This window comes from Eupeodes corollae, chromosome 1 (assembly GCF_945859685.1).
Source record: "Eupeodes corollae chromosome 1, idEupCoro1.1, whole genome shotgun sequence".
Classification (NCBI taxonomy): domain Eukaryota; kingdom Metazoa; phylum Arthropoda; class Insecta; order Diptera; family Syrphidae; genus Eupeodes; species Eupeodes corollae.
In genome coordinates, this window is record NC_079147.1 from 219,690,606 (window position 1) to 219,705,569 (window position 14,964).

General features: G+C 33.5%; 3 protein-coding genes across 3 annotated transcripts; 1 reads left to right on the plus strand and 2 right to left on the minus strand.

Moving 5' to 3' along the window:
- Positions 1-734: 734 nt before the first annotated feature.
- Positions 735-1,346, minus strand: LOC129952819 (keratin-associated protein 19-2-like). Its single transcript, XM_056065672.1, has 2 exons — positions 1,208-1,346; positions 735-1,145 (listed from the first exon to the last, which is right to left on the minus strand). The coding sequence occupies exons 1-2, from the start codon at positions 1,217-1,219 to the stop codon at positions 843-845; spliced, it is 315 nt and encodes a 104-aa protein (XP_055921647.1). The 5' UTR covers positions 1,220-1,346; the 3' UTR covers positions 735-842.
- Positions 1,347-9,538: 8,192 nt separating this feature from the next.
- LOC129941583 (uncharacterized) lies at positions 9,539-10,100 on the minus strand. The gene is made up of 2 exons (XM_056050255.1): positions 9,943-10,100; positions 9,539-9,867 (listed from the first exon to the last, which is right to left on the minus strand). The coding sequence occupies exons 1-2, from the start codon at positions 9,952-9,954 to the stop codon at positions 9,604-9,606; spliced, it is 276 nt and encodes a 91-aa protein (XP_055906230.1). The 5' UTR covers positions 9,955-10,100; the 3' UTR covers positions 9,539-9,603.
- Positions 10,101-12,139: 2,039 nt separating this feature from the next.
- LOC129942996 (keratin-associated protein 19-2-like) lies at positions 12,140-13,032 on the plus strand. The gene is made up of 2 exons (XM_056052194.1): positions 12,140-12,319; positions 12,392-13,032. Exons 1-2 carry the CDS (start codon positions 12,308-12,310, stop codon positions 12,692-12,694), a joined length of 315 nt encoding a protein of 104 aa, XP_055908169.1. The 5' UTR covers positions 12,140-12,307; the 3' UTR covers positions 12,695-13,032.
- The last annotated feature ends 1,932 nt before the right edge of the window (positions 13,033-14,964 follow it).

The following is a 14,964-nucleotide window of genomic DNA, read 5'->3' on the forward strand; positions in this document are numbered from 1 at the left end:
CCTGTGATTTTAAATTATGTCATACAAAACATAAGCTACCATTTTCAAGACTCACCCCTTTCTACGAGCTTATACTTTAACATTCACGTAGTGAACATCGGATACCTAGTACCACAGCCGGAAATTTTGGTGAGATTGTTGGACCTTTGAATAACTGTTGGTGGTGAATAACAAGAGAGAGGCAAATCTTTGGATCAACAATGGTGCCAACAGTTCTAGTTAGGATAAATTATCTTTAACTTCTGTTCTCTGTTATAGGCAAATCAAGGACCTGGTCCTTCAGATTGGGGGTTGTTGGACTGGGTGAATTTCTGACCACTTAAAGAAATGCCACTTACAGAACTCCAACAAGCCTTGAAAACGAATGGATATAATTTTTGCAGGTATATTAAAAAATTGAATTTTCGGTCTTCGAGCTTTTAAGTAGCTTGTATAATCCTAAAAAAAGTTCTGGTTAAATTTAATCTTGCTGTGAAACAAATTTGAAAGTTATCTCTACTGAAAATATCCAAGCGATTTTGGGGTATGACAAAGCCTTAATTATACGAGTGTCGATAACGTACATATTTGATTTAAGTATAATTCAAACCAACTGATAAGTCTTTAACTTGATGGGTCTAAGGAATGACCCAAATACAATAAGAAGAAGAAGGATTTGAGGGTTCACTTGAACTTGAATCTGGAAACTCGAGCTGTTAGCAAAATTATTCACACATTATGAAAAAATTAAAAAAACAATAATTTTAAGAAAACTTCTAAAACAATCTATTTGAAAAATAAAAATATCATTTTAACTGTACAAATGTAAAACTAATATTATATGCTACTATTCTAATTCAATTCTAATGGTAGTGATGATATCCTCCGAATCCATGTGGATAGCCCCCATATCCGTGACCATAGTATGATGGCCCATGGTAGTGGTGTCCATATCCATATCCGTGACCATATCCATGACCATATCCATGACCATATCCATGTCCGTGTCCATATCCATAACCACCATGATAAGCTGGGCCTCCATACCCACCGTATCCGAATCCATAGACTCCACGTTTCTCAGTCATCTTGGTCTCACCTTCGGCTTCTGGAATCTCAGGTGTGCATAGAACGGTGCCAATAAGGAGGATAGCAATACAAGTATACTAAAATAAATAATATATATGTTAATTTTAATATTTATTTTATTAATCAGATCCGTTCTCACAAAGAATTTCATGATGCCACTGAATGGATGTTTGCTTTGGCTACGATGGTATTAGATTGAGTGCTTGACTGTTTTTGATGTCTTTGAATTAATTGCGAAAGTTTTTATACCTTCTCAATTCATTATGATATCTTGTGAGACATCATGTCAAAGAGGTGTTATGTTTCATCTTTTTGTCACACCATTCAAAGTACGAGATGCCGAGAAAGTGATTAGAAATGCAGATTAAAAGGAATGTGTAAAAAGGGTGAAGTGAAAAATAAATTTGCATGGGTGGCGGAAATTGTATTAATTTACTATAAAGTCGTGGTTAGTGATATCGTATTAAATACATAAAATAAAAAGAAACGCTTCCTAAATGTTCGATTTCAGGTAATAGCTTTCCTAAGCATTTCCAAAGTATTGTCAACAACTCTCTTCATTTTCATTGTAGACCTATTTTTTCTACACAACACTATATTTCTAAAAAAGCAAATCTACTACAACCAATATTTTTAAATTTATGTCTAAAACGCTAAATAAATTAGATGAAACAATAAAACGACGGTATTACCACAGACTTAAGTGAAACCCTTGATAAAATCATGCACCAAATTATTACATCAAACTTAGACCTCTTGAGAAGTTCCTCAAGGAAGCCACTTTGGTGCTTTGATATTTGTCTTAACTATGAACAACGTTCTGCATGTTTTTTTTTCCTGTTTTTAGCGAAACTTTTCATAAATATCACAGAATTTGTATGCCAAAAGCAGTCAAATATTATTTTTAGCACAGTTTTCACTGAAAAGAAGTTGCACAATTCATTTTTCTCAAAATATTGCAATAATTTTTCAATTGTTTGAATTCAACGGATCTCTTTTTTGAACGGCTGAGTTCACCTCACATTGTTTTCCACCTAACTGTGCATACTGAACCCAAAAGCAGATAACAACTACATAGAATCTGAATTTTTCCATAAGAAATGCACGGGACAACTAACACATGCTTGACCTAAGGGGCAAAATTTGCTCAGTAGAGCTTGTAGCTCGAAAGAGAGCAAACCTCATAACTCGGTGGTTCTCTAAGCTTTAACCGATGATGACATAAAAATAATAAAAGTTCCTTCTACCCCAAAATGATCTTAACTCATTTCAGACATGGTGCGACAAAAATTTCTTAGAATAACTCAATGTTGCTAAATGTCAATTCATAAAATTCAGCGGTAAGCCGTACGCTTTCACATTTTACTTCCCGAACTTACAATCTCCACAATGTTACCTTTAATTCTGTCTGTTCTATTTGCGACCTAGGAGTTATTTTCAATACTCTGTTAGGTTTTCGAGCCCATTTTGATCATATCACCATAAAGTCCAAGTCATCCTTTGATTTCATCAAAATTCTCGTTGGTCTAAAATATTCTCGAATCCCTCTTTTACAAGACATAAATACCTATACAGCACCTTTGTCAAACCTCTCGTTGAATACTCTAGTTAAGTATGGTCTCTCCATCAGGACTCTAACTCTCAAAGAATTGAATTTGTACAATGTAGATTTATTTGATTTGCACTCAGCAATCTTCCTTGTGGTGATAATCTATTCTTACCACCTTATAAAGATCATTTAAAACTTATTAATTTGTAAACTCACTCAAAATTGTTATTTCGAAAAGATTCCTGTTAATACTTATACTCGAAACGACGGGCATGCCTCTCTCTCTTTCGCCTTCTTCATCAGCATACAAATTACGGCCTTTTTGACCTTTCCTTCCAAGTCCTTCCTTCCTCAGAAAAGATCGCTACAACTCACTTTAAGTTTTTTCTTTAGAGTGTTTTGTTCAACAAAAACTAATTTGTGGGCTTTTGGGCTCAAGCCTATATAAAATGTATGGAATTAATTTTAGTTTTAAGTCTTTTTGTTTGTTAAAAGGTTGCACTTACATACTTTAGGCGGCGCTACAGTTCTGTGTGAACTAGGACCTAACCCAACAAACTAGCTCGGTCCCTAGCGGTGCGCGCCACCTGATCTGCGGTCTTCCTCTACTACGCTGTCCTCTGGGTGTGGATTCGAAGACTTTCCGGGCCGGAGCATTGGTTTCCATGCGCTCTACGTGACCCAGCCATCTTAGTCGTTGGGCTTTTACCCTTCTGGCTAAGTCTACTTCTCCTCCACTCCCCTTCGATGCATTCGGGAATGTAGATCACACGAATAGCTTTTTTCTCGAAACGACCCAAGGTGCTTTTATCCGCTTTTGTCATAGACCATTTTTCTGCACCGTGCAGCAGGACGGGGATAATGAAGAAATTATACCGCGACACTTTGATCTTTCGAAAGAGGAAAGAGCCGATAGACACAGCGGTTAGCAAGAGTTATTCTTCGTTTGATATCAGCGCTGGTGTTGTTTTCTGGTAGGTAGACGAAGTCCTTGACTACCTCAGAGTTAGGTCTGTCTTGACTGAGACATCGGTGTTGTAGGTTTTTTCTTGACGAAAGCATGTACTTTGTTTTGCCTTCATAACCGTTAAACCCATTTTTTCCCACTCTTGCTCAATACTCACAAAAGATTGCACTAAGCGTACATAAATAAATTAGTTGCGAACCAAGCTTGATTTTAATTTTTATAACAAAACTTTTAAGAAATTAGTTAAAATAACAAAAATTAGCGGATGCCCATTTACGAACTCGCACGACCAAGTTTAGTTTCAAAGTTCACAATTAATTACATATCTCAAGCTTTCTAAACTACATACATCGTTTTCTAACAACCTTTGATTTGTGATGACTGGTTGCCTTTATGTACTCGCATGTTTAGTTATTTAATAAAACATTTCAAACATAACTTCATCGTTTAGCCTAACTTAGTTTTTAACCACGTCATCTTGATTGATAACAGTGGGCGTTTTTCTTTTTTAGTTCAGAGCTGAGCTCTGAGCATACTCTGAGCGAACAGAGTAGAGTAGAGTAGAGTTCTGAGCAGAGTATGTTCAGAGCTCTCTGATTTAATTATGAAACAACTTGAGCACTAAACTGTCATGATTTGAAATGGTATATAGTTTTTTTTATGTTAGTTTGAAGATGTTCAAAATTCTCCTTAATCAAATTAATCAGAAAAACAGTCATATCGTTGGTCCATTTGATGCCTGAAATAAATTTGATTCATAAAAATGCTATATGCAATTAGTTTTGCCAAAATTATCTTACCTTCTACACCAGAGCAACCAGCCTCTTCCGCCATTTTTATTGTTTTGATGATGATTTTTTTTTATTTCCCGGCTTTCAGATATCAAATTGTTTGTGCTCAGCATTTTACTCTGTTATTTTATTCTGAGATCACAGAGCGCGCTCTGAACATGTTCAGAACTAAAAAAGAAACACGAATTTGAAGCTCTGAACGCTCAGAGCTCAAAAAGAAACACAATTATTTTTTTGACAGTTCGAGCTCTGCTCTGAACTAAAAAAGAAAAACGCCCAGTATCACCTGACTTAGAGAAAAAAAAACCGTCGAGGGATGAAGTTTGGAATTGACGTTTCAAGCTTATCAGCAACGTCTTTGTTTTTTGCTGCCAATATTTCTCTTTCGCTCAACCAACTATGGTTGTTGAATTGATGTGCTAAGTCAGGAAAAACACGCTATATAAGCTCCCCCGTCCACTCCACAAGCTAATAAAAGTCATTAGGGATTGTAATAAATCCTGTCCAAATGTCTAATATCTAATATCAATCTGAAGTTAAGTATACACGATTGGAAGATCTTCCAAATTTTCCAGATTTTTCGCAAAACATTTAACAAATTTTGTATCAACCATGTAAACGCCTAATTTTTTCTGTCAGAAGTGACAGAAAAACAGGGGAAAAAGAAGTCACCGTCTGGAAAAATAACGAAGAGGAAGTTATACAGTTAAAAAGGATCGGACACAAGAACAAATTTTACAAGATAGTCATTATTGCTTGCAAAAACACTCTATATAAAGATATAAATCCCCGGTAGACATCTTGGTTTCCCTACAAGCTAAACCGGAAATCAGCCTCATAAACTTTTTCATAGTGTGCGTGTAATTTCTCCTCTTATTTATTAAATTTCCCCAAAAACCTCAGGAAGTGTGTCTATGTATGCGTGAAAACACGTCAATTTTTCTCGTTGAATTCGTCCACATTACAAATACAACAATGTAAACAAATGGGTTTTGGAGGGTGATACGTACGAAGGATTTATATCTTTACTAGAGTGTTTTTGATTGCTTGCTTCATTTCGGTTTCACTTTTTTATATTTTATGTTTTTAAATGTTTTTGGACGATCTGTTGTTTTGACGCCCAAAAAAATGTTCATGTTTTCTGTCGTTAGTTGAAAAAATTGTCTTCCAATGAATCTAACATTTTTTTTGTTTTCATAAATTTTCCGACCGTGTTAATTAACAATTATTAATCAGAAGATACAAACATTTTGCATTTTTTACATTTTCACTTGAAAGAAAATAGGAATTGCCACCTAATTGCTATTGGAAGAATTTTGACAGTTCGGAAATTATTGGAAAAAACGGTGTATAACTGGGCAGATAACATAAGGGACTTCAGTTGCAGTCAACTGCATTCTTTAAACGTTCATTTTGACTAAGGCAGCTAATTGGTTTTTCAAGTGCCAAAATCTTCAAACTCAGAACAGGCAAACTACACGTCCATCCCAATTTGCATTCCGTATTCTATAGCAGTATTACTTTTTTCTTTTCCAATTTGACGAGAAACCGTTTACACAAAATATTAAATGAAATTTAATCCCATTTCCTTCTCAAAAAGGAAATGGGATACCTAAAGGCCTGCCTGACCTTTAATTTCTCCAAAAGTAAAAAATCTAAAAACCTTTCTATCACTGTGCAAAAGCAAACAAGGACGCTTCATCGGAGGTTAAAAGCTGAATGCGTACGAATTTAACGTTAATGGTTCTAAATATCAAATTCCAAAGTTCTTTAGTATTGCATACATATATAAAGTCCGATGTCAACTAAACCGCAATATTTGTAATGTATACTCTCAAAAGCGATGTTTTTCAAGACTGGATGTTGGGCCATCTGATCGAAAAAACCATCCATTGTATCAAGAGCAAGCTTCCGGAGGGGAAGTCTTGGAGCCATCCATAAATTCACGAATGTTTTCACTATCCATTGTTAGATCTCGTTTCATTTAACCAGTAATAGTAACCAATTATTAACTGCAACTCCCAATCCTCAAGATTGACGTCAACTGATTTTGTTTTATTCTCATCAAAAGATATTGTCCAAATTCTTATTGGGAAGAAGCTGCTTGTTCAAAGGAAAACTAAACGAGGAAACGTTGCAATTTTAACAAGTTCATCTTACAAATCAAACCTGAAAGCTCTTGCAACTTCAAAAATGTCAAAGTGTACAAAATAAGAGACAGTAAAAGTGGCCAAAATAGTTAAGCGGATCACTATGATTCAATGATGATGACTATTGAGAGTAAATCTTCTGTCAAATTTTGTTTTGTACTTGAACTAATCGCAATTAATATCCTGGATTTACTCACGAGGCAGGAATTTAATAAGATGAGGACGTCGCCTCGCAGTCGCATATCTTTCTGACATCTGCGCCTAACTAACCATTTAACACTTATTAATGTTCTTTTACATTATCGTCGTTTTTATTGTTTTAAAGATTAATTTCAATCCTCTCGTTTCAAAAATTGACATTTTATAGACGTTGTTAATTAAAAGAACATCTTATATGTATGTTAAGAATAAATTCCAAGTCGACTGTTTTCGCCTGTGCATTTTTCTACACTTGTAAAATCCAGGGGCCTGATTATGGGATTCGCCATTTTTCAATTATTACTTTGGCTTTCGCCTTCTTCGACCAATTAACGAATTCGAAGGCGAATTTGAAATGTCACTATGTTTGTTCTGATAGGGCGAAACAGTCTTTATTATTCACTGTTCGATTTCGTTGATTCTTTCTTGATTGTAATTTTATAAAAATGTGAGTTAGCTTTATCTTAATTTTCTTATAATTTATCAACAATCCACAATAAAATATAAAATTTCTAATAAATAACCGCAAATTTTATAAAACCAATCAAAACAAAACAAATTGTGTTTGGAAAGCTGTCAAATCAGTGGAAAATAGGAAGAAAAAGTCGAAGTAAAAGTGTCAAATCACTGGAATATAAAAACAACTATTTTCTCTTCGCCGCGAATTCGTAAATAAGGAAATACGACGCGGGTCAAATTTAAAAGTTCGAATTGAAAACAATCCGCCGCGAACCTCATAATCAGGCCCCAGTTTATTGATTTGTTGGAAAACTTTTTTGATGAACGCTCAAAACTAGTTTATCACTAAACCAAGTATCAGTTGTCTTTTAACAAAATGAGGATGAAAGCGAAACAGCATTATTTCGGATCTCCTGAGGACAAATTAAATCGATGAAAGAGAAGTCTTAACGCAGTTTTCAAAAAGAAATTAAGTTGGATCTACTCTTCTCTTAACTCATTTGAATGTAAGTTTGAAAAACAAATTTTAAGAAACAAATTAATTTCCTTCTCAAAAAGGAAATGGGATACCTAAAGGCCTGCCTGACCTTTAATTTCTCCAAAAGTAAAAAATCTAAAAACCTTTCTATCACTGTGCAAAAGCAAACAAGGACGCTTCATCGGAGGTTAAAAGCTGAATGCGTACGAATTTAACGTTAATGGTTCTAAATATCAAATTCCAAAGTTCTTTAGTATTGCATACATATATAAAGTCCGATGTCAACTAAACCGCAATATTTGTAATGTATACTCTCAAAAGCGATGTTTTTCAAGACTGGATGTTGGGCCATCTGATCGAAAAAACCATCCATTGTATCAAGAGCAAGCTTCCGGAGGGGAAGCCTTGGAGCCATCCATAAATTCACGAATGTTTTCACTATCCATTGTTAGATCTCGTTTCATTTAACCAGTAATAGTAACCAATTATTAACTGCAACTCCCAATCCTCAAGATTGACGTCAACTGATTTTGTTTTATTCTCATCAAAAGATATTGTCCAAATTCTTATTGGGAAGAAGCTGCTTGTTCAAAGGAAAACTAAACGAGGAAACGTTGCAATTTTAACAAGTTCATCTTACAAATCAAACCTGAAAGCTCTTGCAACTTCAAAAATGTCAAAGTGTACAAAATAAGAGACAGTAAAAGTGGCCAAAATAGTTAAGCGGATCACTATGATTCAATGATGATGACTATTGAGAGTAAATCTTCTGTCAAATTTTGTTTTGTACTTGAACTAATCGCAATTAATATCCTGGATTTACTCACGAGGCAGGAATTTAATAAGATGAGGACGTCGCCTCGCAGTCGCATATCTTTCTGACATCTGCGCCTAACTAACCATTTAACACTTATTAATGTTCTTTTACATTATCGTCGTTTTTATTGTTTTAAAGATTAATTTCAATCCTCTCGTTTCAAAAATTGACATTTTATAGACGTTGTTAATTAAAAGAACATCTTATATGTATGTTAAGAATAAATTCCAAGTCGACTGTTTTCGCCTGTGCATTTTTCTACACTTGTAAAATCCAGGGGCCTGATTATGGGATTCGCCATTTTTCAATTATTACTTTGGCTTTCGCCTTCTTCGACCAATTAACGAATTCGAAGGCGAATTTGAAATGTCACTATGTTTGTTCTGATAGGGCGAAACAGTCTTTATTATTCACTGTTCGATTTCGTTGATTCTTTCTTGATTGTAATTTTATAAAAATGTGAGTTAGCTTTATCTTAATTTTCTTATAATTTATCAACAATCCACAATAAAATATAAAATTTCTAATAAATAACCGCAAATTTTATAAAACCAATCAAAACAAAACAAATTGTGTTTGGAAAGCTGTCAAATCAGTGGAAAATAGGAAGAAAAAGTCGAAGTAAAAGTGTCAAATCACTGGAATATAAAAACAACTATTTTCTCTTCGCCGCGAATTCGTAAATAAGGAAATACGACGCGGGTCAAATTTAAAAGTTCGAATTGAAAACAATCCGCCGCGAACCTCATAATCAGGCCCCAGTTTATTGATTTGTTGGAAAACTTTTTTGATGAACGCTCAAAACTAGTTTATCACTAAACCAAGTATCAGTTGTCTTTTAACAAAATGAGGATGAAAGCGAAACAGCATTATTTCGGATCTCCTGAGGACAAATTAAATCGATGAAAGAGAAGTCTTAACGCAGTTTTCAAAAAGAAATTAAGTTGGATCTACTCTTCTCTTAACTCATTTGAATGTAAGTTTGAAAAACAAATTTTAAGAAACAAATTAATTTTTATTTTTATATTTTTTAACATATACATAAATAAAATTATTTAGCTTTAAAAAAAAATACACATAAATATATCTATTATTTACACACACTACTTTTTCTTAAGCTTGTATTTTAATGGAAGTGATGGTATCCTCCATAACCGCCAAATCCATGAGGAAAGCCTCCATATCCGTGACCATAGTAGGATGGTCCATGGAAATGGCCTGGATAGCCAAATCCATGACCATATCCGCCGTATCCATGTCCGAATCCGCCAAATCCACCGTATCCAAATCCTCCGTATATGCCCCGCTTTTCTGTCTTTTTGGAATCTCCTTCAGGGATTGCAGCTGTACAGATAACAGCACCAATCAGCAGAATGAAAATACAAGCACTCTAAAACGATATTAAAATCACATTTATTAACTTTTACAATTGTTGATCCTTCAAAATATTTTCTATTTCTCTTACAAGAAATTTCATGATGATTTGAGAATGAATATAGGATATCTAAGCTTAGATGCTGCTAAACGAAGTGCAGAATTGTTTCTGATGCATTTGAATAAATTTCTTGATGTATTTATATGCCCATGAAAGGTAATAAACCTCGTAAGGGTTTTAATAAAACTACTCTTCCTCTCTGCAATTTTTGCTTCCACTTTGTTGAATTCAATTGAAGCTTGAAGATGATATGAGTAAGCTTAACCATAAAATGAAGATTATAGAGTCCGCCTAGATTGCATCGTTACAGTAGGGTATGGTGTATTGCTTGTGCAAAAGAAGTGACTATACAATCTTGGATTTGATAAACAGATTTTCTATACATGTAACTCTAAATAATATTTATGTGACGTCATTGTTATCGTTACTTAATTCTTTGATCGAAACAATTATTTTATAATTATAGTTTATGTTATGCTCGCAATGTGGTGTTACGAGTTTTATGTGCAAAGGTTAATTGAACAGAGTCTGCACCCTCTAATGCAGCTGTACCCACCAGGTGCCGCCTCCTAAGAGTTTCCCGTTGATAGTTATATAGGTTTGATGTACAAAGGGAACCGTGAGAATAAGAAAATTCTTGGAACTAGTTTAGCAGTTAAACTACTTAAAATACATATCAATAAGATAGATGTTAGGATTTCCAACAAGTTTGAAAGACCCTGAAGGCAATAATTGCAGACGTATGGTGTTCAAATCTGGCAATACTTTTTACGGAGTTGGTCTTTTTGACAGCTGTCACTTGGTTTATGCTATGTTTGGTTTGTCATTTTATAACGGATATACTTAGGGGTCAGTTATAGCTATGACTAAAATCCATCAGTAAAATTTGAAATAGGAGTAATCGGAAATATTTTACTGATGAGCGTTTATAACAATCAGTAAATGTACGTCATTAAATGTTGTTTTCTTTCGATCATAACATCGAGCTTCAGGCAATTTTTTACTGTAGCTTTATCAGTAAAATTTTTAATGATGTGATTGAAACATACAATATAGGATTCATCTTATTGCATCAATCTTTTGCTAGAAATAAATCTGTAAGATGTTCAATAACTAAAAAAACGACATTTTTACTGATAGCTATAACTTCTGAAAAACGTTTGCAAGTCGCGCAAATTGATTAAATTTATTAACAATAGTGCTTCGGTTTGCGTGACACAATAGAACAATTAATTTATTGAAGAAAACTTTTGGTGGGCGCATTATTTCGAGATCGTGCGATTTAGCACCGATGGACTATTTTTGTGGAGTTATGTGAAGTCGCTTGTCGAAGCAAATAAGTCCGAGACAGTTAACGCCTTGGAAGAGAATATTAGGCGCGTTGTTGATGACATATAGCCCCAATTTATATAAACAGTGGTCGAAAATTGGGCCTCTCGGCTGGAGTTTATATGAGCCAGCTGCGCGACGGCCACTTGTCTGAAATCATTTTTAAAATATAATGACAACCCCTCATTTTTATAATAAAGCTAGATTCAAGGACGCGTCTAAGAAAACACACTTTATATAGAATTGTAGCGTCATAAATATGTGTACAAAAACTTTTCAGGGGCGGTATGTCAAAAAAGAGAAAGATTCTTTTTAAGATCACGGTGTTCATATTGGCATTATTTTAAAGTACACATTTTGACATTTTAGCATTATATCTCACTCTCACTCGTTTTTTCTTCATTCCCTCTCTCTTTTTTAACACAAAGTGAAAGCGAGATAAAATGATGAGACGTCAAATTGAATTGTGTGATGTAAACACCATCTATTGGTTGAGTTACAAAACAAAAAAAAAAATAAAACAAATGTCTAAATTTAAAAGACCGGTTCATTAGTATTTTAATTAATAATTCATTTTCTTTGTTTTATAAAAAATTCTACCATTCAGAGCAAACACAAATATCTCTACAAACCGTTGGGCAAACTTGACCTACCGCACAACAAGAAGCATACAATTATGAAATTAGTAAAGAATTAAAGAAAATTGCAAATCAAAAAGTTCGTTATTAATTTAAACGCTGCTCCTAAGTAGGGAATCTAGCAACCGAACGCGCCATTGAATACCCATAGAAACCTATACCTACCATAACATAAAATCCTAGGGTACAATAATGCGAGTTCAGTGCATCAGCATTGAATTTCCTCATCTCCATTTACCTATTTTCGAAAGAAAAACAAAAAGACACAAAGCGATGGTTAGGTTATGCCCCTATAAGCTTGACGATTCCCTAAGTTTATGGCTATAAATACATTTTGCAATATGATTGAAGGCATCAGATCTAATTTTGCAACTCAGCTAGTAACAACTATAAATTGATTGACTAAATTATTGTTTATTATTGTCGTCATGAATTTTCTTGTAAGCATTTCGGAATTTTCGTTTTTAAAGAATTGCATCTTAACTAACGAGAGGCTTTTATAATAATTTCAGAGTGTTTTTGGTTTAATCTTTGTCCTGGTCGGTTCTGTTATCAGTTCAACTGTGAATCCTGAAAACGCAGATAAAAAAACAGAGAAACGTGGAATATATGGGGGCTTCGGATACGGTGGACCCGGTTATTACGGTGGCTTCGGACATGGATATGACCATGGACATGGACATGGACACGGCTACGGATATGGTTATCCAGTGTCCTATGCACATTTTTATGGACCCTCATTCCATCATGGTCATGGACATGATGGTTTTTCGCATGGTTACGGAGGGTACGGTGGTCATCATCATTTCCATTAGACTTAGAATTAAAAAATGTTAGCAGTTAGGTTTTTTTTAGGTTGGAAACAAATAGAAATAATTTATGTGATTTTTTTTTGTTAAATTTAAAATAATTTGTTTTAATTTATATGATTTTTGTGCCAAAAGGAAAAAATGATTTTAAGTGAGAGTGAGGTGTTTTTCTAATTACAATTTGTTTGACAAAACCTGAGAACTTCGATTGAAATTTTAAACTAATATTTTTCATCTATGACTTTTTCCATATAACACAAACTACTCGTACTATTAAAAATATCGTCTGCCTCGTCAGCGAATATGTAAATAGAAAAAAAAATAAGTTCTCTTTTTTGACATATCTTAACTTCACATTGACAGCATACCTGTCAATACAGAGTTTTAAAGATGAAAAACCTTATTGAAATAAAGATTCTATCGTATTTTTAAAACATTTATCACGGATAAAATTTGAACATTTTATGATAAAGTAAAACAAAAGCAATATTTTCATCTAAATTTCAGAAATACTTTATAAAGCCGTATGGAGTTTTTTATGGTAAACATAAACTGTTTTTGCATTCCATGGTACAAAACAAATTGATCTATTTTTGATTTAAGATCAAATCTAATCTGTAATGCGTTTCGAAAACAAATATTTTGTACTCTCTATTTCTAATGCAGATAAGAAATCTAGTACTTACGGAATGACAATTCCGCATTCGTTTCCGAATATCATAAGCGTTCCCGAATGACATTAGCGTTCGAAAACGGAATTTTCGTTCCTACACAAATTGCAATTCGAAGGTCATTTGTAAAGGAAACAAATTGTGTAAAGTTATAAGTATTATAATTTTACTCAAAATTCGCGCAAATAAATTTTATTATAGAGAATCATCAGCGAAAAATGTGGACGTTTAAACGCCTCGGAATTAATTTCAACTTCCTTGTCTTGATTGTGATTTGGTTTGATATTTTGTTTGTATTTTTGCTTTGACACATCTCATGAGAAATACTTCGAGGCTCGGCAAATCTGTTCTATAAATAGAAAAAGTACAAGATGATAGTTTTGTTCGATTGGAACATTTTTCAGAGTACGAATTCAAAAACGAATCGAATATCAGATTCGAATCGGATTGGCTTTCAAACCGCATTACAGAGAAGGTTCCCTGGATTTTTCCACATATTAACCCCTCTATGGGCTCATACTAATAGAATTAAAAAAATTAGCTGAAAATTTCACAGCTATACCCTTTTTAGCACGCACACGAAGTTACACTAATACAATGACAAAACAATTTTTGACGGAAATTTGAATTTACCTATAGAAACCACATTAAAGTTTAAATCGAATTTTTGCCTTTTGTATCTTCATTTCAAAAAAAAAGGCTAGGATGCGACCCACACTGATTACTTTCCATTGGTACCCGCTAAATTTTAAGTTTAAGCTGCCTTTTCAAGATATTTTCGAGATTTTAAATCATTATATTTTTATAGGAAAACACTGTCTTTAAATATTACTAAACATTAAGAACAATATTTCTATGACATGAAACAAGTTGGAAGGCAATATCTTCTTTTATTCTCACGTTTTTTAACTCAAAATTTATGTTTTACTACTTTTTACTATTTTTTGTTTTAGGTTTTATTTTTCTCTCAATCGGTAATAACAATAATAATAATAAAAACAATACCAATCAAAAAAAGAAAAATCAAAACTCTTCTTCACTCCAACTTTTTGAAGATAAATAAAACATTAAAAAATGTATTTAATGGCGAATAGTTCAACTTCGCACACATTATGTTATTTAAGAAAGAAAAAAAAAAACAATTTTCACAAAGCAAATTCATATTTTTGAATGAAAGAAATTTGCAGCGATCAGTAAGAAAATTAATTGCAAATTTTTGTTGCAGTAAATAACTAACATTTCACTAATATTTTTGAAAACTAATCTTTGCCTTTTTGATTGATAAACACTTTAATACACAGAAAAGCTCCGTTCAACGTAACAGAAGTTATCAGAGCGTATTTGAATGCAAAGCTATTGCAATTATTTTTGCTTTTTCGAAGCCAGCATTTTTTTCCATTACATGTTCTATTTTTTTCTTCACTGATTTCGCAGCCTTGCTGTTAATGCTGTAGATTGTCTTCGACGCATTACTTATAATTTGTGTGCTAGTATTTAGCGATAAACCACGTGATTAAATTTTTGAAATCAACTAGAAACCCATAGATTGATGCCAAAAAAACCATACAAAATCCGAACAATCTTTTAAAATTGCTTGGTGTAGTA